This window comes from Sciurus carolinensis, chromosome 17, assembly GCF_902686445.1.
Source record: "Sciurus carolinensis chromosome 17, mSciCar1.2, whole genome shotgun sequence".
In the NCBI taxonomy this organism is placed as follows: Eukaryota; Metazoa; Chordata; class Mammalia; order Rodentia; family Sciuridae; genus Sciurus; species Sciurus carolinensis.
This window is the reverse complement of record NC_062229.1, coordinates 41,991,821-42,016,782: the sequence shown is the minus strand read 5'-3', so window position 1 is coordinate 42,016,782 and position 24,962 is coordinate 41,991,821. Positions and strand designations below refer to the sequence as shown.

Sequence of the window (24,962 nt, the reverse complement as noted above, 5' to 3'; positions counted from 1 at the left end):
TAACTAAGAACATCTTTAGAAATGAATAAAAATTAGATTTTCAAGTTCTAATGTCAGAATTTCATTACATTTTAGGAAAAGGCCTCAATCTTCTAATTAATTCCTTTATCATTCTAACTCTCTTCTTCAACTCGATATAAAAGAACACTCTTGTAAGAGTCGTTATCTTTTAGTACGGAACCCCCTCTCAAGTATAAACATGGCCAACATGCCAAAAAAATTTTGATGATGATAGTGCAATTACTTATATCAATTTAGCCTTTACCCACAAATATTACTTTTACCAGAAGGGCATTCTCAAGCCACAGCCACTTTTACCCTTTCAAACTAAGCATTAAAATCATTAGCTTACTAATCAATATTTTAAAGGTATAGTTTAAACCAATGGTGATACAGACATGGGCAAGTAGTGCAGAAACCATAATTTGGAGTTTAACGATACAATAAAACACACTAAGAGGAAAACAAAGTGCTCCAGTCATCTTAATTTTAAGTGTTGCCCATCTTGTCCTACCCTAGTTTCTTCAAACGATCAACAAGTCTATTATCTTAACATTCAATTTACTTAAGTTTTACTCACTTTAATATATGGCATTTATTGACTAACAATTGAAAAAGGATTAAATAATGTGAACAAAAGCAGAATTTCAATGTAGTTTGGTGGAATACAGGAAAACATTATGGTTGAGAACTCTAAAGTGTAGGAAAGTTTAAAATTTCAGTTCAAGTTATGTCACATAGTCTTAACTATTTTCAAAAGATGTTAACATTATCAATATCATATATTCAATTAACCCATTTAAATATCTAAAAAGTCATTTCAAATTTTCTTCCTTTTCTACATTTCTGTTCTCAATCACAATGCTATGTGCCTTTTTAATCTTTTAATTATATATAACATCAAGTAACTAACTCCTGAAGGAACTCTCAAAGTTTCTATATTCTATTCATTGAATTAATATTATTACTTTATGATCTGAAATGGACAACTTAAATAATAAGACATCAGACTTTAAATCTAAGTTCTAAGATATAATCTCTGATCAAAAATCTAAGCATGGAGGTAGAGTGCATAGTTGGTACTCAATAAATATTATAATAACCATTTTGTCTCTTGTCTTCCCAGTCTTAATCAAAACAAGATCAAGTGAGCTGTGACCAGATGCCATATTGTGATCATAGACTCAACATTGTCAAATGATTTTGAGTGCTACCAGTCTGACTCCCAGATAGTACACATGCACCTCACAAAAACCACCACCACAAATGACACCCTTTTAATGGCAAGCTCAGAAACAAAAAAAGGCCAAGGAGACTGAGCTACCTTCTCACACCTGGAGTCATTTCTCCAGGCCCTGGTTGAGTCACACTGGCAAAGGGCTTTGTGGTGGTTGTGCACTGCAAATTCCTGTAATGTATCTGTTCTGTGGATAAACAGAAGACTTCAGTCTCCAAACACAACTCAGCACCTTTACCAATCAACACTAAATTTAAAATTTAGGGGTTGGATTTTTTTGTTTGTTTGGAAGTTGCTTTTAAAAGCTTCTCTGAATGTCTTTTTTCTGCAAATGATTACCTTTTCTTGTGCTTCTTTCCAGGCTTTCACTGGGTCAGATTCATAACCTCTCTGGACTAACATTTGAATCAAATCTTTCTTTGACCTATTCTCTATGTGAGGGAAAAATAAAGTTAGGATCAAGAAAAGAGATTCAATTTGTATTTGTTTATATTCTACTGATAAAAATGTCTTCTATTAATAAAGATTTTTTTTCCATTTTAACTAATGTTCAAAATTTTAAAGGTTGCATCTTACCTATAGTAATTTTCCCTTGTATCTTCTCTAAAATGAAACGGGCCTGATTGTTAAGCTTTGTAGATTCTGCTCCCAACATTCCTACAAGCCATTCCTTACGTAAACCATAATAACTTAATCGTAAATCAAAAAATTCTTTCAGAATGTCTTGTACAGTTTCATACTTCTTCAGACATCCCATATGATCAAAGAGTACCTAAGCAAAAGATAAGCTTTTTTTAGATTATATAAATTCATACTGATATATTAATTTATATAACATCTATGGTATGTAGAATAACCGTAATACACATATATAAACACTACCCCTAAAAGCCATTAAACAGAAACAAATCATTAAGCACATTTCTATTCCTTTGGTGCTATAAGAAACTAATAAATTCAATTCTCAAAAACTATGAAAATATTTAAAATAATAATTTTCATAAATAAAAATAAGTCATTTTTAAAACGCATTCTTAAATTAGCTATAGAGCCACAAAATATTTTTGCTTCAAACTAAAAACATACATATTCTCTAAGTTCTCAGTCCCTCAGGTACTCAGTAAATGTGCATTTGCCACATTCTTTTATAATTACTTGTGCTATAACTCAATTATTAAAACTCTCTCATTTTTCTTCTTTTTGTATTAGTCTTTCTTAGTAGATTATGACACATTTTTTCAGCCACTGTGCTACTACTAGATTTTTTTCTTTTAATCTATTTTAAATCTAAAAGTTGATTAGGAATGGAACTTGGATAATCATAACAACTTTTTACCTTGCTCCCCAATTATACATATAAACATAAATGTACAAGTTTAACAAAGCCAAAAAAAAAGCTTAACAAAGCTGATTAGAGTTATATAAAAAGATATGTACCCTACAGTTAAAATGCTAATAGAAATGGGCATGAGCACATACAAAACCTGCAACAATCACTCTTACAACTCCTAGTGAGTGTGAGTAAAGGTGTGTGTATCCTGTGTGTTCACACCCAGATACATAAACACAAAGTTGAAAGTAAGGGTAGTGGATAATTGAAGAAAGGAATGTATTCCTAGATTCTTCAACAACTATACAGGTGGAAAAATGCATGCAAACTTACATCCAGTCACTCTTATCATGAATCCAACAACAAACCCCTGTATGACATGCAAGAAAGATTAATAGTAAATCTGATACATTACCATGGAATTACAAGTAAGAGTAGTCTGAAGCTTAAAAACTTTATGTAATCCAGCAGCTTCTGCTTGTGCTAGTTTCTCTTCCGTCATTTTCACCACAAATTTCACAGTTGTGTCAGTATGATATTCTTTATAATCAGAAATTAATGCTGGTGTTTTATCTGTTCCATTTAGCATAGGTTCTAAAACCTGTTCCTTGTATACCTACAAAATATTTAAAAATCAGCAATTTTTTTATGACTTACTCTCATGTTCTCTAACTAGAAGTCATGCAATCTTTCAAAAATTCTCAACTCCTGTGGGGAAAGGAAAACTTTTGTCTATTGCCTCTTGCTCAACATGTGGAGAAATCCTCAGTGGTGAGAAGACATATAACAAGGTAATGGTTCTGATCTACTCATACTTGAAAGGGCAAGATCCAGTTCAAGAGTATGCAGAGGATGATATCAACTAGAACTGACAAAAATTATATGCATCTATTTAGATTTATAACAGCTGACACTGACTTGTATTTACTGACCATTTTATAAGGATTCAAGACACTACTTGTTATTCTATTCCTTTCATTTTAAGGTAAATACAAAGATACAGTCTCTTTAAAAAAGCACTCATCTAACATAAGTCATACTATATTATTTGGATAAGTTTTAATTAAAATGTTTTAACTACTATTTGAAAATTCAATGCAAAATTCAATTGAATGGATAAAAATATATACAGGAATTTTTAAACACTATACAGAACAAATATGGATCAGTCTTATAATAAAGAATTGCTTAATGCAATGCTCTTCTTTTGGGCAGTTCACGTATTTATACTAACCTGTGTCCAAGTTCTAACTGGAAGCTCTGTAATTTCTACTGTGTTTCTATCCACCACAAATATTTCACCACTGACAGCATACTGGTTTTGACCAAGTTCTTGAATTGTGCCTTTAAAGTTTTTGTAGTTTGGAAGCTATAGAAAAACAAAACAAAAAAAAAAAACTTAGGCTTTGACTTTGCTCAAGTACCAGGTCCCATATTTGAAAGCCCCTTAGTCTAACGTCTACTTATAGTGGCAGATTAACATGACTGAAACTGAATTCCTAATCCACAACAGTCCCTCTCTAGATGATAATTCAATATGGAATTCACAGCTTCTGTTAATATAATTTGAATATCTCCCAATCTCAACATTTTAGCATCATCTTCCCTAGTCTTTCTAGAATAGCACTTTTTTCAGTCTATTGTCCCATAACTTCTTTTCCTTTAAATGATATCCTTTTAAGTTCAAATCTAATGTTCTAATTTTTATCAGATGATTTGAATCCTACAGAATCATTACTTTTCTCCTATACTTTGCTTGAATATTTTGAATATTCTCATTTTCATTCTCTCTGCTATGGCTTGAATATGGTCTGAGTGTCTCCCAAGGCTTTACATGTTGACACTTAATTTCTATTGTTAGGCATTAAGAGGGTTGAAACTTAATTGGACTATGTTGTTTAGAGCTGGAGCCTTTGGGTACTGATTAGGATTGGACACTGTCATTAGGACAGAGCCTCATAATTAAATCCTGAAAGTTGTACAGGAACAATGAGAGAGGTCAGATAGACACAGATACATATATGTGCTGTCTCTTCAGGTGATGCTCTGCACCAACTCAGGATGGTGCCAGTAAGAAGACTATCACCAGATGGTACCTCTTAGACCTAGCACTTGCAGATGTATGAGAAAGAATAAACATCTTTTCTTCAAAAACAGCCTACCTCAGGTGTTTCATCACAGTAACAAAAATAGACTAATAAGACACTATCCATCCACCCGAATACATTATTTGGTCCCCCCACTTCCATTCATCTACACAAACTTACTTATCCTTCCCAACTCAATTAAGAAATATTACTCCTCCTTCTAAAATTCATGTCTTTATTGTCACTAAGAAAGTAGGCAAATAGCATAGGGCATTTCTAATGACACTTCAGAAGTATACTCTAGCTCACCAGTCAGCACAGAGGCATATATATAGCAGGTACACAACAAACATGTACTGATAAAACTCTAGCTTAGAATTCTAACATGTATCTAAAATAATCAAAATGAAACACTATCATCATAAAAGTAAATTGATACTTCTGTTAGAAATAAGTATAGATAAAGTGGTACATAAACCAAGTAATAATTCACTTTTTATTTTAAAATACTTGGAAATCAATACATCAAAATGTTAAGTTTGTGTCTATATAGTAGATTTATGGCTTTTTTTTTTCTTCTTTGCTTATTTGTGTTTTCCACAGTGAGTATTATTATTTTTATAATATCCTGTTTAGTGTAACATGGCAAGGGAAATTTCCAAGATTTGGTAGTTTGAGAACAAAAACGAAGTTACATATAATTTTATTGCAAAAGCACTATTCCCTGTATTTCAGAGAGGTGAAAGCCTGGAATATGGAGTATTTTTGAATTTCAACAGTTTCTCCCCAGAAATCTTACTTCCAGACTTATTCCTTTATATCTTTTATTATAAAAGCACATATGAAGTTATACCATAAAATATTTTATTGTCTGTAGTAGGTCTAAAGTGAAAATATTCCATTATTTTTCTAAAATGACTGAACTTTACTGTTTAAACATTATTGTTAAATAAACAATAAATTCTAAAAAGTTACCATGGGATGAGGATCCAATCCTTCTAGCATTCGTCTGACATTGTTCACAATTTCCCTAGCATCATAGTTGGGTAGTTTACAAGCCCATCCAGTACCAATACCTTCAGCACCATTTATTAAAACCATGGGAATTATGGGAATATACCACTCAGGCTCCACACGCTGATTATCATCATAAAGGAACTTAAGCAGGTTGTCATCCACAGTAGGAAAAAGTAATCTTGCTAAAGAGCTAATGAAAAGAAAAAGCAAATGGAAAAGTGGCATGGCTTTGAGAAATAATACTTTAAACATTATAAAGATTTTTACATTTCAGAAAAATCTAGAAAGAATGAATTTTTTATCATTGACTCAATGTGTTTAACAGTAAAATTAACATAATGTTAATATTAAATGTTTCTCTTAGGCATAAGCAAAGTGAAACGGCTCCATTTTACTTACATTATTATTTATCTACCTAAATTCTTTAATACTGCTAAACAGCTTTTTAGTAATTTCCTATTATTTGGAATACAGCATATAATCCATTTTTAACCTATAGAATAAGGTTGTGTCAGAAATAAATCTTTACATTCATTGGGATTGATTTCATCAAGAATTTATACAAACTAAGGTCAATGGATTTCATTCTATTTGTGATAAAATAATTTGGAACATTTACTCTCAGCAAATTAACTAATCATCTCTCCACAGTTATAATTCTATTAAACATATAGGTGATTTCAATAAACTTCAAATTTAACTTTATAGTATTAAATCAGCAAATATTTACCTTAACATTGTGAAAATATAACGAGGGCTTGCAGCATCTTTGCCACCGTGAAGCCGGGTTCCAAACTGCCCAATGGGCTGAAGCAAGTTAATGTTGTTACTTCCCACGAAATTTTGAGCCAAATTCACAATAGTCATCATCAATGCTTGCTATAAAACAGAAACAGAATATACCATTAATATTCTAAGTTTTCTATAATTATTCAATTTGTATTAAAATCTAAATTTATAATTCTATTACATTTCCAAAGACCTTATAAAAAGAGCAATGCTTTATTATTAGGTATAGCTATCACTCTTCACACAATAATGAAAGTTCTAAATTCACTCCAAACTTAATGCTTACTTCTCCATGATGATAAGCAGACATTTCAGCAACAGATCCAGCCAACTGGGCAACTTTTACTTCACGTTTATCATTCCTCTTGAAACAGGTAAATAAAACTTTTCGTTGGCCTGGTTTAAAGCCTGTTTTTTAAAAAAGAATAGTTATCTTTTAAAAATATTACTTTAAGATATAGTTGTAACAATTCTTTAAGTGGCAACAATACTCTATATATACAGGAGGGAAAAAAAAGCAAAGATACAGTTTGCTTTTGAAGAACAGTTGACTAAAATTGTTAGAAATTCTACAACAATATGACTATACACTAATACATTTTCTATTGTCACTAATACCTTTTCTATTGTAAAAGTGAATTGCCAATGATCAGAATGACAATCTTCTGATCTTAAAGAATTGCCCAGTGGTACCAACTCTTTCCCCAACAGTCTCCAAACAATAAGACCAAAATGCCAAATGTAACTAAAGTATCATCAAATCACTGATGAGCCTGACATTCTATTACTAAAGTATCCCCAAATCAGAAAGACTCTTATAAAGATACATTGTGTTTTTTTATGTAGGTTTTAGAATTTAACCAATCTAGATACTCTTCTCAACTTGGCATTTACCAGGTAACTAAGCAAAAGATCAAAACAATAAGTCTCAGTGTCCTCAGAGTAATAGAAATAATATCCTTTCTAATAGAGTGATCTTAAGGATTACATGAGATAATGTAAGCATTCTGCTTCTCATGCTTCTTGCTCTAGGGCAATCAACTTAGTAATGACCTTTTTAGTATACACTAACTATTGTCATCAGCATCGCACGTCCAGAGAATGGAAGTCAAGATGATAAAATATGTCTACTTTCTTGAAAATGTTATCTAATTAAGGAGGCAAAATTAACATAGGTAAAGTAAGAGGTGCACAATAACTGATATAGAAATTGAGGCACATGAAATTAAGTTAGACTGAAATCGGTAGAAAAGACTTCATAAAAGGCAGGCAATTTAGGCTAAAAAGTAACAGATGGACAGAACTGTTATGAGCTGAAAAATACAAGGTTTACAAAGTCAAACAAATTTGCTAAAAAGTTCTAAAATGGGAAGAAAGAAAGAAAGAAAGAAAGAAAGAAAGAAAGAAAGAAAGAAAGAAAAAAAGAAAGAAAGAAAAACTCTCATAGAAGACACTAACAGCTTCTCTAATGGGAAACAGTTTCTAAACTAGGTCAAAGCCAAATAAGTTAAAACACTAGGTTTTAGGTAATGGAGTATATTCTTAAAGTTTATTTTCTGATAAAGATTTTAGAAATCATCAATGTTCTATTTCTCTTTATTTCAGAAATTCTGTAATCAATGAGCCAAAGCTTTAAAGACTGGCCTAAAAGTCAAATTTCCTTAAACTCAAAAAGGGTTTTAAAGTTTCAAATAAGGAATATTAAAAACTTCAGCCTTAACATTATCTCAAAAGCAATATCAAAAAGGTTTAATTCCTCTGAATCAGTTCTTTACATGTTTTGTAAGAATTTTAAATGAATCATTAATTGAACAATACTCAATAATACCTCCACCCCCAAAAAAACCCTTTTAAACAGGATACTCACCATCAACAAGAGATGGTATAGATCTTTCATTGTCTGAGTTTGAGAAAAGAATCAATTCCTTATTGATGAAATCATTATAAGTCAAATGCTTTGTTGCTGTACCATATAAAAATTGCTAGGAGAAAAGTTACATAGCAATATTGTCATTACTACAAAAATTTTAGTCTCTCTCCTTCCCCAGATCACTGTTCTTTATGACTAACCTCTGGTAAGCCATGTAACCTACGCTGTCTTCGATCTTCCATAAAATTTGTTAACCACTCTTTTCTGTCATCAATCTTCTTCTTACTGAAAGCCTGAAAGAGCCCAAGTAATAATTTCTTATGTTACAAATAAAACTAATTGTAAAATTTATATTCACAAACAGCAAATAGCTAACTATTACCCTCAGGGAAATTAAAGGTATTTTCCTAATGCTTTTGTCAAAAATACGCCTGAACTTAGTCTATTAAGGAAATATGAATGACAGGCATAATCTTCAGAAAAAAACTAAAAGTTTACTCTTTGGGCACTAAATTTCAAAATAAACTTATCACAGGAAATCAGGATTGGGAGAAAATATATGTCAGGTAGGTGATGCTAATGAAAGAGTTTTAAAAATTAATTTAATTACCAAGGTAATGGCAGCATCATCTTCGGGACCAGCATATCTAAACAAAATGCGATGCCTTTCCATATCAGCAAAATATTCCTTTGCCTCTTTAGCTGTACTGGTACCCAATCCTGCACAATTTAAAAAATAAAAGTGAGTTGCAAATATCAATAACTATTAAAACTACTGAATGAAAAGCTTTTTGGGAAAGTTATAAAACATAAAATGGCACCACCATACCAACACATCAATCTTAATAGACAAAGAAAGACAAACCAGGTATTACATGCTTCCTAACATAAGTACATAAAGCTATCTAGTAAGGGTTTTTGTTTTTTGTTTTATTTTGATGGTGCTGGGGACAGAAGAACATATTAAACTATAGGGATACAATGGACAAAATCCAGAATGTAAGAAATTACACAGGACAAACAATTCAACTAGCTTAATAAATACACTACAAGGAAAACTATGAAAAGAGAAACAATATATTAAAAGATTTAAGAGACCTATCAACCAAATGTACTGTGTTTGGATCTTAACAAAAAGGAAAAAAAAAAAAAGTACATATATATGTAGATACATAGATATATCTCAATCATACATATAAAATATGTAATATATATTCCTCATGATTGTACTAAAAACTTTTATATTTTTATGTTGTTATTTATATATTAATATAATAATGAGGAATTTTAACACTGACTGGATTTTTAAATACGTTAAAGTATTGGTTTTATTTAAAACTAACAGGGTGGTATTAAGAGGTTTAGATAAAACAAGACTGACCAATGAAATAGTGATTGTTAAAGTGCATGAGGATTTCATTATATAATTTTATATTTTTACAGACTTCTATGAAAATTGCTTAAAGATCAGCAATAAATGTTTTTGAAGTCTACAAGAGAAACTTTTGAAGTATTTTTTATATTGCTCTTATAAAAACAAATTTATGTCAGGAGTCATTTCACAAAACTTAAATATATTAAAACACAAACCTTTGTAGTATTTTATTTTCCAGGCTTTCTGGTTCTCTATATGTTTTTTCCACTCATCAAATTCAGGGATACTATAGAAGGAAAGTTCCTGCTTATTTTTGCTTGCCTTAAATTAATTAAAAAAGAAAATTAGTGTTTCTGCTGCTCATTAAGACAATAATATAAAAATGTAATAATGTAAATAGTACCTTTACAATAGGAGTAATGAACTCTTCAAGAAAACCATGCTTCAAAAGTGATGGCCAGTTGTGATGGATGAAATTAATAAGCAAGCCTTTTATGTGAGAACCATCTTGATCCTAAAATTTTTTTAAAAAAGTATAAAACCTCCTATAAAAGTTTTATAAACTGTAACTATATAAGTAGAGCCAAATATGCTAAGTGAAATAAGCCAATCCAAAAAAGCCAAAGGCTGAATGTTTTTCCTGATATGCAGATGCTAATTCACAATAAGGGGGAAGTGGCTAGGGAGAATAGAGTTACTTTAGGTAGAAGGGAGGGTGTATGGGGGAAGGAAGGATAGTAGAATGAATCAGATATTATTACCCTATGTACACACATAACTATACGACCAGCGGGATTCATCACATACAACCAAAAGAATAAGAAATTATATACTCCATCTATATATGATATATCAAAGTGCATTCTACTGTCACGTATAACTAATTAGAACAAATTTAAAAAATAAAGCTCTCAAAACATACATACATGAAGGCAGCAAAGAGACAAAATTCCATTCAAATTTTAGAACTGGGGCTGGGGATATAGCTCAGTTGGTAGAGTGCTTGCCTCACAAGCACAAGGCCCTGGGTTCAATCCCCAGCACCATGCAAAAAAAAAAAAAAAAATTTAGAACTGCATTTACAAAACATTAGATGACCACAGTAAAGGAATATTTCTTAAAATGCAAACAAAGATATAACTAGCAATATACTGAATTCTCCTATCATTATAAAATATAATTATGCCTATTTTATCATTTTTTCTTTCACTAAAAGAATGATTTTAAGGATGGAAAATATATAAAACATGGTTATAATGCCACTTCATTGTACAATGGAAGAGGAAATCCAAGGAGCACAGGCATTTACAAGTCATCACTTGACAAAAAAATTATAAATATTCTGCTTAAAAATATATAGCAGTTTTGTCAGTTAAAATTTTTTCTAATGATGCTTTACCAAGAGTACATAAAAACACTTAGATGCATATGAAATTCTTCCTTTTCAACTTTTTATTTCTTTCTTGATTACTCCCATTTTGCTATTGAAGTCCTCCTGATTTTTGTGAATCCCAACTTATGCAATCATATATCACTATTAACCATTAGTCTATTGATTAATCTTTCCCACTTGTCAACTCCATCATTTCATTTCTACTCATGTGTAGGCGTAGTCACTATAATACAATACTGTGTCCTACTCTTCTCAAATTTACTGAATTTAAATAACCAAGATCAATACCCAAATATTAAATGATATAAACTGTGCTCAACACAAATGTTTCTATTACAAAATGTGTTTTCTCCTCCTTGATGTACAATCACTTTCACTTAATGTTAACTTGGAACAAGTCCAATAAAACAATTATCAAAAGGAAAATCTGAACATATCAATTTTAAATATGTGATGACTTTCAAACCAACCTGATCAGTCATAATCATAATTTTTCCATAACGTAAAGTTTTAAGAGATTCTGCATCATCATAACTTTTCTTGTACTGTAGACCAACTATTTTAATAATATTGTTTATTTCTGCATTTTCCATGATCTGTACAAAAAGGAAAATCATTGAAAGTATTTCAAAAGCATTGAAATACACAAAAAATTAAGTCAGAATTTACATTTTAAAGTTCAACAATTTTGGTATTTAAAATGTCATAAATGTGTGGGGAAATATATACATGTATATATATGTACCTGTTTATGAGAAGCTTCTCGTACATTAAGAATTTTACCCCTGAGTGGAAAGACTCCATATCTGTCTCGTCCAATCACACCTAATCCAGACACAGCCAATGATTTGGCAGAGTCTCCCTCTGTTAATATCAGTGTACACTCCAGAGAATGTTTGCCACCTGAGAAAAAGTAAAGAGTAAATATACTCTGAATTTCTCACTTTATAGATGAGAAAAACAAAGCCAGTTTTAAATAAACTTCTATTCCCTAAAATGTAGTAATGGGTAGTACATGTGGCAATTTCAACAAAGTCACATTATACTCTTAACAGGTAGAAAATTATAATCTAAATGAAAATTTATGTAATTTGATAAATTAAAAATTAAATTTAAATAAAGATCTTTAAAAGAAAATAATCTGAATCTTACCAGCATCATTAGCATCGTCCAGTTTAGGAATACCTTTGATTTTACTATATTTTACTGAGGAACATTTCTTATTCAGCTGAGTTTGAGCCTTAAATTTAACCCAATTCAGGATACTTTCTACAATGCCACAATTAGAGGCCTAAAAAAGAAGAAAAAAAAATTTGCATATAAACAAGCCAAATGTTCACAAATTTAATTAAAATTTACAAGGCTTACTGTGACACCTGGAATCTGGGCAGTTTTACAGTAAAACAATGATGACAATAATAAAACATGCTAGTAAATTCTAATCAACTACAGTAAAATCAGCTCAGTCAGTAATATATACAATGACCTATTGTACTGAAGTATAAATATGAAAAAGGGCCAATGTACTACACATGAGAAAATTCTGTTGTAATAAACTTCACAAGAAATATGCATTGCTAGTTGTAAGTTAAGTTTGTAAAATTAATAAGAGTAAACGTCAATACACCTAAGAACTTACTAACTAGCAAATTCCAGACACTGATATGCCTGATATCCTTCAGTATAAAATATGAGTCTTGAATTCACTAACAAATAAAAATTAATATGAAAGGGAGCATTAGAATAAACTTGGAAATTTATGAATTGGTCTTTTTCTTTAGTTTGGTGATGAGGACTTCAACAATACATATTGTTTATACCCTGCAGCATGTGACAAGATATTAACCAAAAAAGTTAAGCATTTCCAATTCAGAGTCCTAAAACATTTTTTATTCTGTATAATTTCTTTCTTTCTTTCTTTCTTTCTTTTTTTTTTTTTTAATAAGCAGTAGGTTTATTGCAGAGCTGGGAATCCCTCTTCCTGCATAATTTTATTTAAGGTATACAAAATAGTTTTCTGGATTGTTTAACACATAAAGAGTTTTGTGAACTATGCTGGCAAATATAAACTTATTCCACCTATAAAGAAGATGTGTAAAATCTAAAATCAAATTTCTTCATTATGAGAACTAGTGTGACAAGTACAAGAAATTTGGGGAGGCATTAATAGAAGGTAAAAAAAGGTAATATGTTTAGATTCAGAAGTACTGTTTCCATAGGCCGTAAGCCAGAACCTAAAACCTTGTTTCTGAGAAACTTCCTTTGGAAATTTCAATAATGGAATCTGCTATCTCTACGGCAGTTCTATAGTATTCTCCCACCAAACTTTAAACTTCCAAAGAGGAAAAGCTGTGGTTTACTCATCTTTATATTTCCACTGTCAAACACATTTAAGGGTAGGCACTTCACACATATTTAATAATTTACTGATGGCACTGCTGAACAAGGGAACTGAAGCAAATCTTGATCATATAAAATAGATTACAAGGAGCTAACAGTACCATAAGGTTCAGCTGCAAATATAAGATTGACTTATACCCTTATCTTGTTTTCAAAAAGGTAGCCTAAATAAATATGTACCAAGTAAAATGAAATTTTAAAGTATGTAGAAAATAATAATTTTATGTCATGTATTTTACTATAATAAAAACATGTGCAATGTTAAAATCACAAGATGAATTTGAAATGAGAGTAGAAAAGATGAAAACTGGAGCCCCAAAAGGACCTATACATTGGTTAAAAGGGAAATCTGAGCTTTTCAGTGACTAGTGCAAAACTAAAAACACAATTAGTCACATAATTTCTTACTTTAATCCTTGGTAAACAATCAGTGGTTTGATGAAACAATAAAGTCTACCCTTTGAAAATATTACAATTAAGCATGTTAATTTGTGGTGCAAACATGGCTATATTCACAGTTAATATAAGACAAAGTAATCACAAATAAAAAAATCAAGAAAACTACTTAACTCCCACCTTGAAATATAATACAAGTTTTACTCACTGCTTTAAAAAACTTTTCTGACAGTTGACATTTGGACCCAAAACTTTTGGGCTGTAAAGTCATGTTTTCCTTAGTCTGAGAATCAAAAGTCGGGTTTTCAATAAGACAATTGATAAAAACCCATATATGGTTTTTCACCTGTGAAAAACAGGGAAAAAAGTCAACATCAAAACTAAAATTATTTAGAAATTCAACAGAATATATAAAGCATCACTTACTTGAAATGGTTTCACTGATACACCTGCTTTGTTCTTTTTCTTAACTACTTCAATCAGTTTACCAACAACTTGATCTACTACATAATCCACATGCCTTCCACCCTAAAGAGAGGAAAAAAAAAAAAAAAAAAAAAAGATCACAGAATCCCCAAACTTCTATAACTAGGGTAGCCAACAACTTTCAGTGATTTCGGTATTATTAATCCTGTTTTCTAGAAAAGTAATATAAGTCTCGGAATGACAACATCAAGATTTTTTAAATTAGATATTTTTGACTACAGCACCAATAAACCAATGCCAGTTCAAGAGCGAGGCCTTCTATACTTCAAACCAAACAGATATAAATTGGGGTTACCATGACTTATTCAGGTTTGATAATTTGCTAGAATGGCTCATAGAACTCGGGAATACACTTTAATTTCATTTTTTCAGTTTATTACAAAATATATAACTCATGAACAGTCAATGGAAGAGGTACAGAGGGAGAGGTATGGGGCAGTAGGTGGTGGTTACATGGAGTGTCCATGGCTTCTCCAAACATGCCACCCTCCCAACACTTCAATATATTCACCAACCTGGGATCTCTCAGAACCTCATTGTTTAGAAGTTTTCATCATATAAGTACAATCAAACTCAATCTCCAATCTCTCTTCCCTTCCCAGAAACCAAAAGTGGTTAGGGTTTACTAATCAATGTTTGTTATATCAGACAACCAGCCTCATCTTAAAGGCATCTATGCATCCACCACATGCTGCAATATTAAACAAAAGACACTCCTATCACCTAACAGATTTAGGAGCTTTGTGTTAGGAACCAGGGACAAAGATCAAATATGAGAACAAAAAAAATATTCCTATGATCCTTACTACTCAGGAAATTATAAGTTTCAGGGAGCTCTGTGCTGGAATCAGAGACAAAGACCAAAATGTATATTTCTTATTATTCTGTGCAACTATATAAAACTCCACACAGCCAACTCTATTATGCAACAGGAACAATATAGTAGGGGCTGAGAGTGTATCTCAGTGGCAGAACACTTGCCTAACATGTAAGGACCTGGGTTCCATCTCCAGCATTGCCAAATATTTAAAAAATAAGACAAAAAAGTAAGAATGAAAACTCACATGGATGGTGGCTTTGAGCCTAGGAATTGTGGCAAACATTGTTAGTTATCCATTCATTATCCATTCTCCCATTACATTTTTAACAAACACAGATTGCTTCTAACTGGCACCCAGTTATAAAGATTCACAAACCATGACCCCTTTGTAGCTAGGGAGAGTCATATGATCCAGTTCTAGCAAGTAAAATGTTAGCAGAGATCTACTATGTGAGTGTTCTAGAAAAAGTATTGTATTTCCAACTAACAGAGGGATTTGGCTCAACCCAATTTTCATCTCTCTAGAACTTAGAAATGAGGCATATGAGTGCAGCTAGCATCTTGAGGGGGTGGGAATGAAATCACATGCTAAACGTGGCAGAAAAGAAAGCCAGAAAGAACATAGGTCCCTGGTGGTGTTGCAGTGACACAGCAACAGCCTAATACTGCCTATCCCTAGTCCCTAGTTATCAGGAAAAAAATAAAACCTTCACATGTTTAACTCACAGTTTAATTAAATTTCTATTACACACAACAAAATGCAATCATAAATGACTCAGAATTTCTGCTGACTAGAAAAAGTGATGCTATTAAAAAAATTATACATTAAAAGAAGTTAAAACTGTTGTTCGAACAAGAGTAACAAATCACCACTTTAAACTATTTCAGGATATATGCTTGTACTGCTCAGAAACTTATTATGGTCAGTGGATAATTTTTTTTTTCTTTTTTTTTTTTTTTTTTTGGTGGAAGTAGAACTGGAGATTGAACCCAGGGCCTCACACTTGGGCAAGGGCTCTACCACTGAGCTACACCCCAGCACACTAAGTGCTTTTAGACGAGAAGGGTGTCTTTTGATTTCAAACTTCAAAAGCCTACAGAACAGAGTGACAAATAAAATAACATATTCCACAGTCTGACTCCTCCCAAATTTTATCTATTATTCTATACTATACCCTAAACTCAGAATGCAGAAAATGAATGTTATTCTAAATTTCATAAAATATGTACAACTATAAACATTAAGCACATAAACTTAATTCTCCATGGACAGTTAAATAAATCGTAAATTATCTATTGTATAGAAAATAAGCTTTGGGGCTGGGGAGATAGCTCAGTTGGTAGAGTGCTTGCCTTGCAAGCACAAGGCCCTGGGTTCGATCCCCAGCACCCAAAAAAAAAAGAAAATAAGCTTTCACTTTTATAAGTCAATTTTCTTTAACAAAAACATATTTTTATTAGTATTTATTTTGTTTTTAATGCAGCATTGTTTACAAATGACCTTGAAACAAAGAATATGCATACTTACTTTTGTAGTTGCAATACTATTTACAAAGCTAATTTGCTGGAATCCTTTTTCACTCAATGTGAGACAAACATCCCATCTTTCATTTGCAAGTTCATGAATAACTTTCAGGGCTACCCCAGTTTCATCCAATTTGTCTTTCACATAAAGGTCTACATAACTGCGAAATCCATTTACCTATTAATTTAAAAAACAAAAATAACAAACAATCCTTTATTGGCAACACCTTTAGATACTTCTCATTCTTTCACCTCTTCTCATTTGCAAAAACTCTAACCCCACAGATCCAAACCTTCATGACTTTTCCCTATTCTATTTCTTGATTCCTGTTCTTTAAAAATGATTTATTTCTATTGTACTTGATAAAGAGAATAAGGGATGGGTAAATTATTGATAAAGGAGATTGCCAGTGTGAGTTCAGATATAAAAAGAGAAGAAACATAAGTCACTTCTGGCCTTATACAAAAAACAGAGTATCAAATAAATTAATAATTTTTCACAAACCTATCAAAGAATTTAGATCAGTTTGGAAGGAGACATGTGTCTGTAGAAAACCACAGAATCTAAGCACTTAATTACTTGAGGCAGAAGTTTAGTAACCAACAGAAAGCTTAAATTAGAATTTTTAACAACACAGAATTGTGTAGACTAGTGAGCATAGGAAGCTTCTGAAGACTGTAGTCATAAAGCGTTCCTATTACTATGCAAGTTTTTCTAGATTAGGAAGAAAAGAATGATCCCCCATGGTGCTGCTCAGGGACAGAGGACAGCAGCTACTGGGAAAGCTACCCAGATCTATTTTCCTTAAACCCCCCCCCCCAAAAAAAAGAAAAGGTTATTCCTCATTCTGCAGGGCAGGGGGCCCAAAGGACAAGGACTGAACACTGATAGATATCTGCTACAGTTAGGTAAAATGAACAGAAGACAGAAGAAAACTTCTACTACGGAGAATGAGTATTTCTGAAGTTTAATCTATGAGATACAGGCTCACTGCACACTCCAAATACTGGGATTCTAATCAGACAGAGAATTTCTCCCCCACAATTACCCCCATGCTAATAAGCCTCCAATAATAAGAGGTTTCAGCTAGAAAAGCTAGAAGAGACAAACCACCTCTGAGAGTCAGCCCAAGAAAAAACCTAAAGCCAAAGGGAAAGACAAAAATAAGGAAGAATTTTAATGTCCCTGGAAAAAACTTCAAACACAACCTCAACTTATGGATATATTAACATAAATTCCGTACTAAAGCCTATTTACCTCAGTATCTACTGCCCTATATGACCTACTCGATTTTCAACAAAAAATTTCAAGCATATGAAAAGGCAGAAAAGTTTGAAAAGACAGTTATCTTCAGAATCAATTCTCAGAACTGTCACAGATGTTGTAACAAGCATCAGAAAGGGCATTTAAAATAATTGTGACTACTATGTTAATGGTCACTAGTGGAAAAGGTAGAAAAACATGCAACTTCAGCAGAGAGATGGAAATAAGAAAGAACCAAATGGAAATGCTAAAAATCCAATAAGCAGTATAACACCTTTGACAGGCTCATCAGTAGACTAGATTAAGTCTCTTGAAAGAAATAAAAGAAAAAAATAACCAATGAACTTGAAAACAGTGCAAAAGGAAGAGAACTGAAATATGAAGAGAAAACAGATGCAATAAAACAAGGAAACTGGGCTGGGCTTGTGGCTCAGTGGTAGAGCAAGCCTCATGTGAGGCACTGGGTTTGATTCTAAGCACTGCACATAAATAAATGAATAAAAATAAAGGTCCGTCAACAACTAAAAAAAAAAAAATTTTTAATAAGACAAGGAAACTATCCAAGAGGTTGGGATAGTATCAAACAATAAAATTTAGACATAATGTATACCAAAAGGAAAAGAAAAAACAGGTCAAAAGAAAAAATGTGAAGAGGTAATGGCTAAAATTTTTCAAAATTAGTAACAGACAACAAATGACGGAATCAAGAAACTCAAAGAACACCCAAAAGGATAATGAAAACAAAAACAAAAAACATCACATAAGCATAAATAAGCATATCATATTAAAAAATGTATATAAACAGAAAATCCTTAAGGTAGCTAGAAGAAAATGAAACACCAAGAGAGGAACATGACTTTGTTAATCCATAATTCTATATTCAGTGAAAATATCTTTTGAGAGTGAAAAAATACTTTCTCAAACAAAAACAGAATTCATTGTCAGCTATTCCATAAGAAACATTAAAGGAAAATCTTCATGCAGAAGGAATATGATTAAGATCAGAAACAAACTAGATATTTACAGTGGTACGTGTATGTCTATAGTTCCAAATACTCAGGAGGCTGAGACAGGAAGATTTGAAACCAGGAGTACCAGGCCAGCCCCTAACACGGCAAGACCCTGTCAAACTCAAACACACACACACACACACACACACACACAGAGCAGAAACTGAAATCTACTCTAAGAATGAAGAACAATGGAAACTGAATAAATGTGAAACATAATCTTTTATTATATTTTCAATTTCTCTATAAGAAAACTGCTTAAGGGCTGGGGTTGTGGCTCAGTGGTAGAGCCTTGCCTAGCATGTGTGAGGCAAGTTCCATTCTTAGCACTGCATATAAATAAATAAATGTCCATTAACAACTGAAAAATTTTAAAAAAGAAAAAAATTGCTTAAAGCAATAAAAATGTCACTATTTAAAAAAATTTTTTTCTGCCATTACAATTTTAAATATTTCTTTTACTTCATTCTCTTCTCTGTCTGATGTTTATAGCTTTGTAAAAGTGAAATCTATGATGAGAATAACTCAAGGGAGAACCTGGGGTTCTTTGACTACATATAAAGTATTACTTATTGAAGGTGGGCTCAAACCACTGAGAAAAGTATGTCTATTAAATCTTATAGGAACCACTAAAAAGGCTTTTAAAAGAACAAATAAGTAAATAGAAAAAATAAAAGTACATTAATTTTAAAAATACTCAAAACCAGAGGACTAAGAAACAAGGAAAAAATTCAAGGAACAGAAATCAGCAAGATGATTTAATCCATATAAATCAATAGTCACTTTAATCATCTTAACACATTAGTCAAAAGAGATTGTCAGATTAAATTTAAAATTCAAGATCCAACTATATTCTATCTACAATATAACATTGTATTATTTTAGAAGATACTTACAGGCAATTTCTTTCCATTAAACATGACCTTGACCCCTTTACATGAACCAGCCAAATCATATGCTCTTCTGGTCATAAGGGCCACAATATCCTTGTCAAGTTTTTCCATCTTAAATTTAGACAGATCTGGTTGGAATGTTATGCATGTGTAATCTTCACCATCGAAATGTTTAATTTTGGCTTCAGAAGTCTTCATCATATTATTCATCCATGTCTTTAAAAAAAATACTCAAATATTTCTATAAAGCTTTTACATTTTATAATACATAAAAACTTAGTTCATGAAATACATTCATTTACCAACTATATGTATATTTTTTCCAACCTTACAACTAATCAAACAAATCCTCAAAACTAATATTTTTTTAAATGTTAATATTACTATCATAACAATATTGAAAATAAGTATGATGCTTTTTCTGACTAAATTATTTAAACTTACAGAAAATTTCAAACTATTTTTAATGGCCTGCCAAAAAGTTCCAAATATAAATTTGAAGATTCATTGAGGAAATTTTCAAGCATGCTAAGTGGTTGCATTAAATGAGTCTATGATATTTAGAACATTTTCACTAATACTTGACAAGGTTAAAGAAATCTGTTCAATAAATAATTTTGCTTTAAGAGAATTATAGGAAGAGAGAATTATAAAATCTTTAAGAGAATTATAAAATGTCCCAGGCATTCTGATGTCTCTCTTTACTCTGGTGACTTACTTAATACTTAAAAAAAAAAAAAAAAAGTTACACAGGTATCAGCAAAACAATAAAATATTTTTAAAATGAAATACAAATTTCAATCATACCTGTTTAAAACTATGTTTGTATTCTTTGCAAGCCGTTTCTACTGTAAACTTTGTACTGAAAATATTACAAAGTTTTGCACCATAACCATTACGACCGCCTGTTAAATTAAATGTGAAACATTTAGTGAAAATTATTTTAAAGAAACTTTGATAACTTATCTATCATAGAGAAAAATCTATTGCAAAACAGTTTGACTTATTGTATCTTATCATTGAATATTTTTAGCATATTTATATTTTTTTCCATTTAAAGATAAAATTAAAATTTAGTATACAGTAGTATAATTAAGAGAGATTATCTTCATCATAATTTGAAAACAATTAAGCTTGGTATTTCTTTTTTTTTTTTGGTACCAGGGATGGATTGAACTCAGGGGCACTCAACCACTGAGCCACATCCACAGCCCTATTTTGTATCTTATTTAGAGACAGGGTCTCATTGATTGCTTAGCGTGCCTTGCCATTGCTGAGGCTGGCTTTGAACTCACAATCCTTCTGTGTTAGCCTGGGATTACTGGCATGCTCCCCTACGCCCAGTTAAACTTGGTATTTCTTACAACACAGTAAATCTCTGTTAAGTATGACATCTGAACTTTCAATCAAAATCACTTTTCTACTATCTATATCACTTTCCAAGTCTTGATTTTTAAAAGGAACTATCAATCTACTTGAGCAACATAAGTAGGAAAACATTTGTTTTGATCCCTTTCTACCTTATTTACAGAGTCCAGACTTTTAATTTTGGCCCTCTTAAGGAAAACAGTTTAGAAGTAATTTAATACCCAAAGATATGTGCTTCTGTAATAACAGATTTATATATACAAGTACCATAATAGTCTTGCCTAACTTATAACTCAAACTGTCAGTCAAATTAAGAGTTTCAGCAGTTGTAACTTAAAAGCTAGTGTATTATCAGACTTTTAAAATGTTACTGTCAAGATTATATAACGAAGACAACAGTTACATGTGAGTTTTTTTTTTATAAATGGTAATTTTGAAATGGATTTTCTCCCAATATTGCACAAGTTTCCTTTCTTATATTTTATATAAAAATAGGAAGTTGAGAGATTTTATGTTAAAAAAAAAAACAGTATTTTTCAATCAAAATACCATTCAGACTTTACCTGTAACTTTTTTCTCATCATCATCATAATTGCTGGATGTTAAAAGCTGTCCAAAAATTAAAGCAGGAACATAAACTTTCTCTACTTTGTGTTCTACTACTGGAATGCCTTTCCCATTATTCCAAATGCTTATAATGTTTGATTCACTGTAAATAACAGAATATAGAGCTTAAAATTAAACATACATTAATTTCCATAAAAAGTAATGTTATCCTGAATAAATCTTACTGTTTGTAAGTCTGATGCCAGTCATTATCAATTGTAGCCACTAACTTATCTTTCAAGAAAATACTTGCTAAGGACACACATTTCAGTTCCTGAGTCATCACTCAAATTAGGATCACTAAGATCTATAAGATAATACTACAAAATTTCTCAGGAAAAATAATTCTTCTCAACCTCCCAGGAAAGGATAAAAGGAATAACACTTTTATAAGAAATCAGCTATGGTTTTTCTTTTCACATAAACAATCCAGAGAAAATGGGTCAAGTGAATAAACACCATAAAAGCACTCTGTCCTATTTGAATTGTTTTAAAAAAATGAATTAGTAAATTAGAAAAACTTAAGCAAAAATTAAAACTATGAAATAAAATTTATTTTAATAGAAATAACATAAATTCTATAGCCTATGTAGTAAATAAAATGGTTTTATGGAAAAAAATTCACAAAAGTCAAAATGTTAGTTAAAATTCAAAAATAAAAGAATCTGCAAACTCTCACAAAATGCATATGATTACCCATTTTGGGTAAACATAAAATACAGGGCAGAGACTCAACAACTCCCCCATCAATGATTTATAAATAGCAACAACAGAAATTTTAAAAGGAGGGGTGAAAGATATACCATCTTCATCCTTTTTTACTTGGTGTAGTTAATACTTTTTATTTTATATTGAAATGAAAGAATTTTGCAGCAGGGGTAATTAAAAATGAAATGGTGGTAATAAGAAAAAAGAACTTACATCTCATTGCCATTAAAAACCAAATAAACTTAAGTTAAAATTTTTGTCTCACTATTATGCCTACACGAAAATGTTTGTTGACTAAAAGGGAATTTAAAAGGTAATGATAAAAGCACCAGTTACAGAGAATCACTCTCTGTATAGAATGTGTAATAAATTGATAAGCCTTATCCAGTCTAAAGAGTTGTATTATATCTCACTTCTTTTTCATTTTGTTATGATAAGATTCTTTTTTTTTTTTTGTGGTGCTGGGGATCGAACCCAGGGCCTTGTGCTTGCAAGGTAAGCACTCTACTGACTGAGCTATCTCCCCAGCCCAAGATTCTTAATCCATTTTTTAAATTCAATATTGTTGGATTAATGTGTCTAGAACAATCAAAATAAAGGTATTAAATAATGGCGCCAAGAATGATTTAAGCAAAGTCCTCAGCTGTCAATCAGAATATTTTAATTCTGAATTTTTTTTCCTTTTTTTTTTATTGTAAACAAATGGGATACATGTTGTTTCTCTATTTGTACATGGAGTCAAGGCATACCATTTGTGTAATCATATATTTACATAGGGTAATGTTGTTTGATTCATTCTGTTATTTTTTTCCCTTTTTAATTCTGAATTTTAAAAAAGCTTAAAGATATTAAATATTCAGTATCTATTATATCTTACTAGACCTCCTAAAACATATATGATCAAGGTATTGTATTTAACTGAAAATTTCCTAAATAAAGGAGAAGTCTTAACCGACGAAATTTCCTTAGAAAAGTCTTAAACTTCTATAAAACTTTTAAACATTCTGTATATCTAACCATATTAGTTCTCAAGAATATTTTCATTATAGAAGTGACTCAAATGAAAAAAATAAAAGACTGAAAACTCAAGTCCTTCAGTAACACAGTCATATGGTAACATTTTTATATAAGAGTTAATTTCATGATATTACCAAATATAGTTTATATATCAATAATCTTAACAATATCATCTGGAATTAAATTATAGACAGTAAGACTATACCTGAATTGTTACTCGTTCATGTTTATTACAGAAAATTCTTAAAGTGATTTCCAATGACTTTAATCTTAAAGTCAAATTTCCAATGAAATTTAAAAAGATAAATATTTTATAGAAGGGATTCAGGTGAAAACAGGATAAATAAAAAAAAAAAAACTATGTTTATAATGTAAAACTATAATTATTTTGTGTGTCTTCACCCTTCAAAAAAGTCAACATAAACACCTACTATATATTCTGAATATATATATCAGCCATACCTAATATCTTCAACCATGTCATATATAATGTAAAAGTCTAAAAGCTGGTCATAAAAGGTAGATTTAACTTAAGTACCTGGAATAGCATTAATAGCACTTAGTCTTAAGTCCTAAAGTAAGGGCAGAAAGAAAAGAAAGTGATTACTTTAGCAGCTAAAATGACACTAATATCATCAAAGAGAAATTGTCTCTAATAGCTTCCATAGGGAAGAACTGTGATGGGAAAGGTCATAATGACAGAAAAAAGTCAAAAATAACAAAGTCTGAAGCAAAAATGTACTAACCATACACACTATGCATTTGAGAAGTGTTCATAAATTGGGGATTAACTGACAACAACTTAGCATAAAAAATTAACTTGAAATATACTTACGGATCAATAGAAACCTTAATACAAGTCATGTTCTTATCCCTCTGCTTATTGTCAGCAGCATTAACTACAAAATTAAACATATCAATGTGTAATAAAATATACAGTTATATAAACAAATATTTGAACACAACTGTATCACTACTTAATATAAACATCTATATGGTAATAATAGTTAGTGCAAATTAACTTCTAAAAAATCTTATGTAAAGTTTCTATCACCCCAAATGAATTTCCTATTTTCTACCACAAAAAAAAAGGGAGGGAGGATATGTTTTAGTGATATGTAAAAACAAATATGAGCAAAAACATTTGCCCTTAATCCCCTAATTCAGTCCTAAAAATAAAAATTTAGTTTAATTATATTTTATCTTGTTTATAATAATTACTTTATCTTAATCTCCTTTAATAAACTAGTGATTTTATATGCAGATTGAATTGAAACCAACCAATTATTTTTTAATTAAAGTCTTTAACATCCCTAGAAATAAAAATGCTAAATTTCACTATAGCTGATGATAAAAATATTTTTTGTTTTCA

The 24,962-nt window shown here is 31.0% G+C and overlaps 1 protein-coding gene across 4 annotated transcripts in view; it reads right to left on the bottom strand.

The window, feature by feature from the left end:
• Positions 1-24,962, bottom strand: part of Top2b (DNA topoisomerase II beta) — a 58,347-nt gene that overhangs the window by 17,356 nt on the left and 16,029 nt on the right. For all 4 annotated transcript variants that reach the window (XM_047532667.1, XM_047532669.1, XM_047532668.1 and 1 more), the window contains exons 4-25: positions 24,426-24,489; positions 21,823-21,968; positions 20,699-20,796; positions 19,895-20,107; positions 16,729-16,902; positions 14,321-14,422; positions 14,103-14,240; positions 12,251-12,389; positions 11,844-12,001; positions 11,569-11,694; positions 10,109-10,219; positions 9,921-10,026; positions 8,941-9,050; positions 8,531-8,623; positions 8,328-8,442; positions 6,747-6,868; positions 6,402-6,550; positions 5,630-5,861; positions 3,802-3,936; positions 2,983-3,183; positions 1,814-2,009; positions 1,577-1,668 (exon numbers count right to left, since the gene is read on the bottom strand). In XM_047532667.1, the coding sequence (XP_047388623.1) occupies positions 1,577-1,668; positions 1,814-2,009; positions 2,983-3,183; positions 3,802-3,936; positions 5,630-5,861; positions 6,402-6,550; positions 6,747-6,868; positions 8,328-8,442; positions 8,531-8,623; positions 8,941-9,050; positions 9,921-10,026; positions 10,109-10,219; positions 11,569-11,694; positions 11,844-12,001; positions 12,251-12,389; positions 14,103-14,240; positions 14,321-14,422; positions 16,729-16,902; positions 19,895-20,107; positions 20,699-20,796; positions 21,823-21,968; positions 24,426-24,489 (3,020 nt within the window). The remainder of the gene's footprint in view (positions 1-1,576; positions 1,669-1,813; positions 2,010-2,982; positions 3,184-3,801; positions 3,937-5,629; positions 5,862-6,401; positions 6,551-6,746; positions 6,869-8,327; positions 8,443-8,530; positions 8,624-8,940; positions 9,051-9,920; positions 10,027-10,108; positions 10,220-11,568; positions 11,695-11,843; positions 12,002-12,250; positions 12,390-14,102; positions 14,241-14,320; positions 14,423-16,728; positions 16,903-19,894; positions 20,108-20,698; positions 20,797-21,822; positions 21,969-24,425; positions 24,490-24,962) is intronic.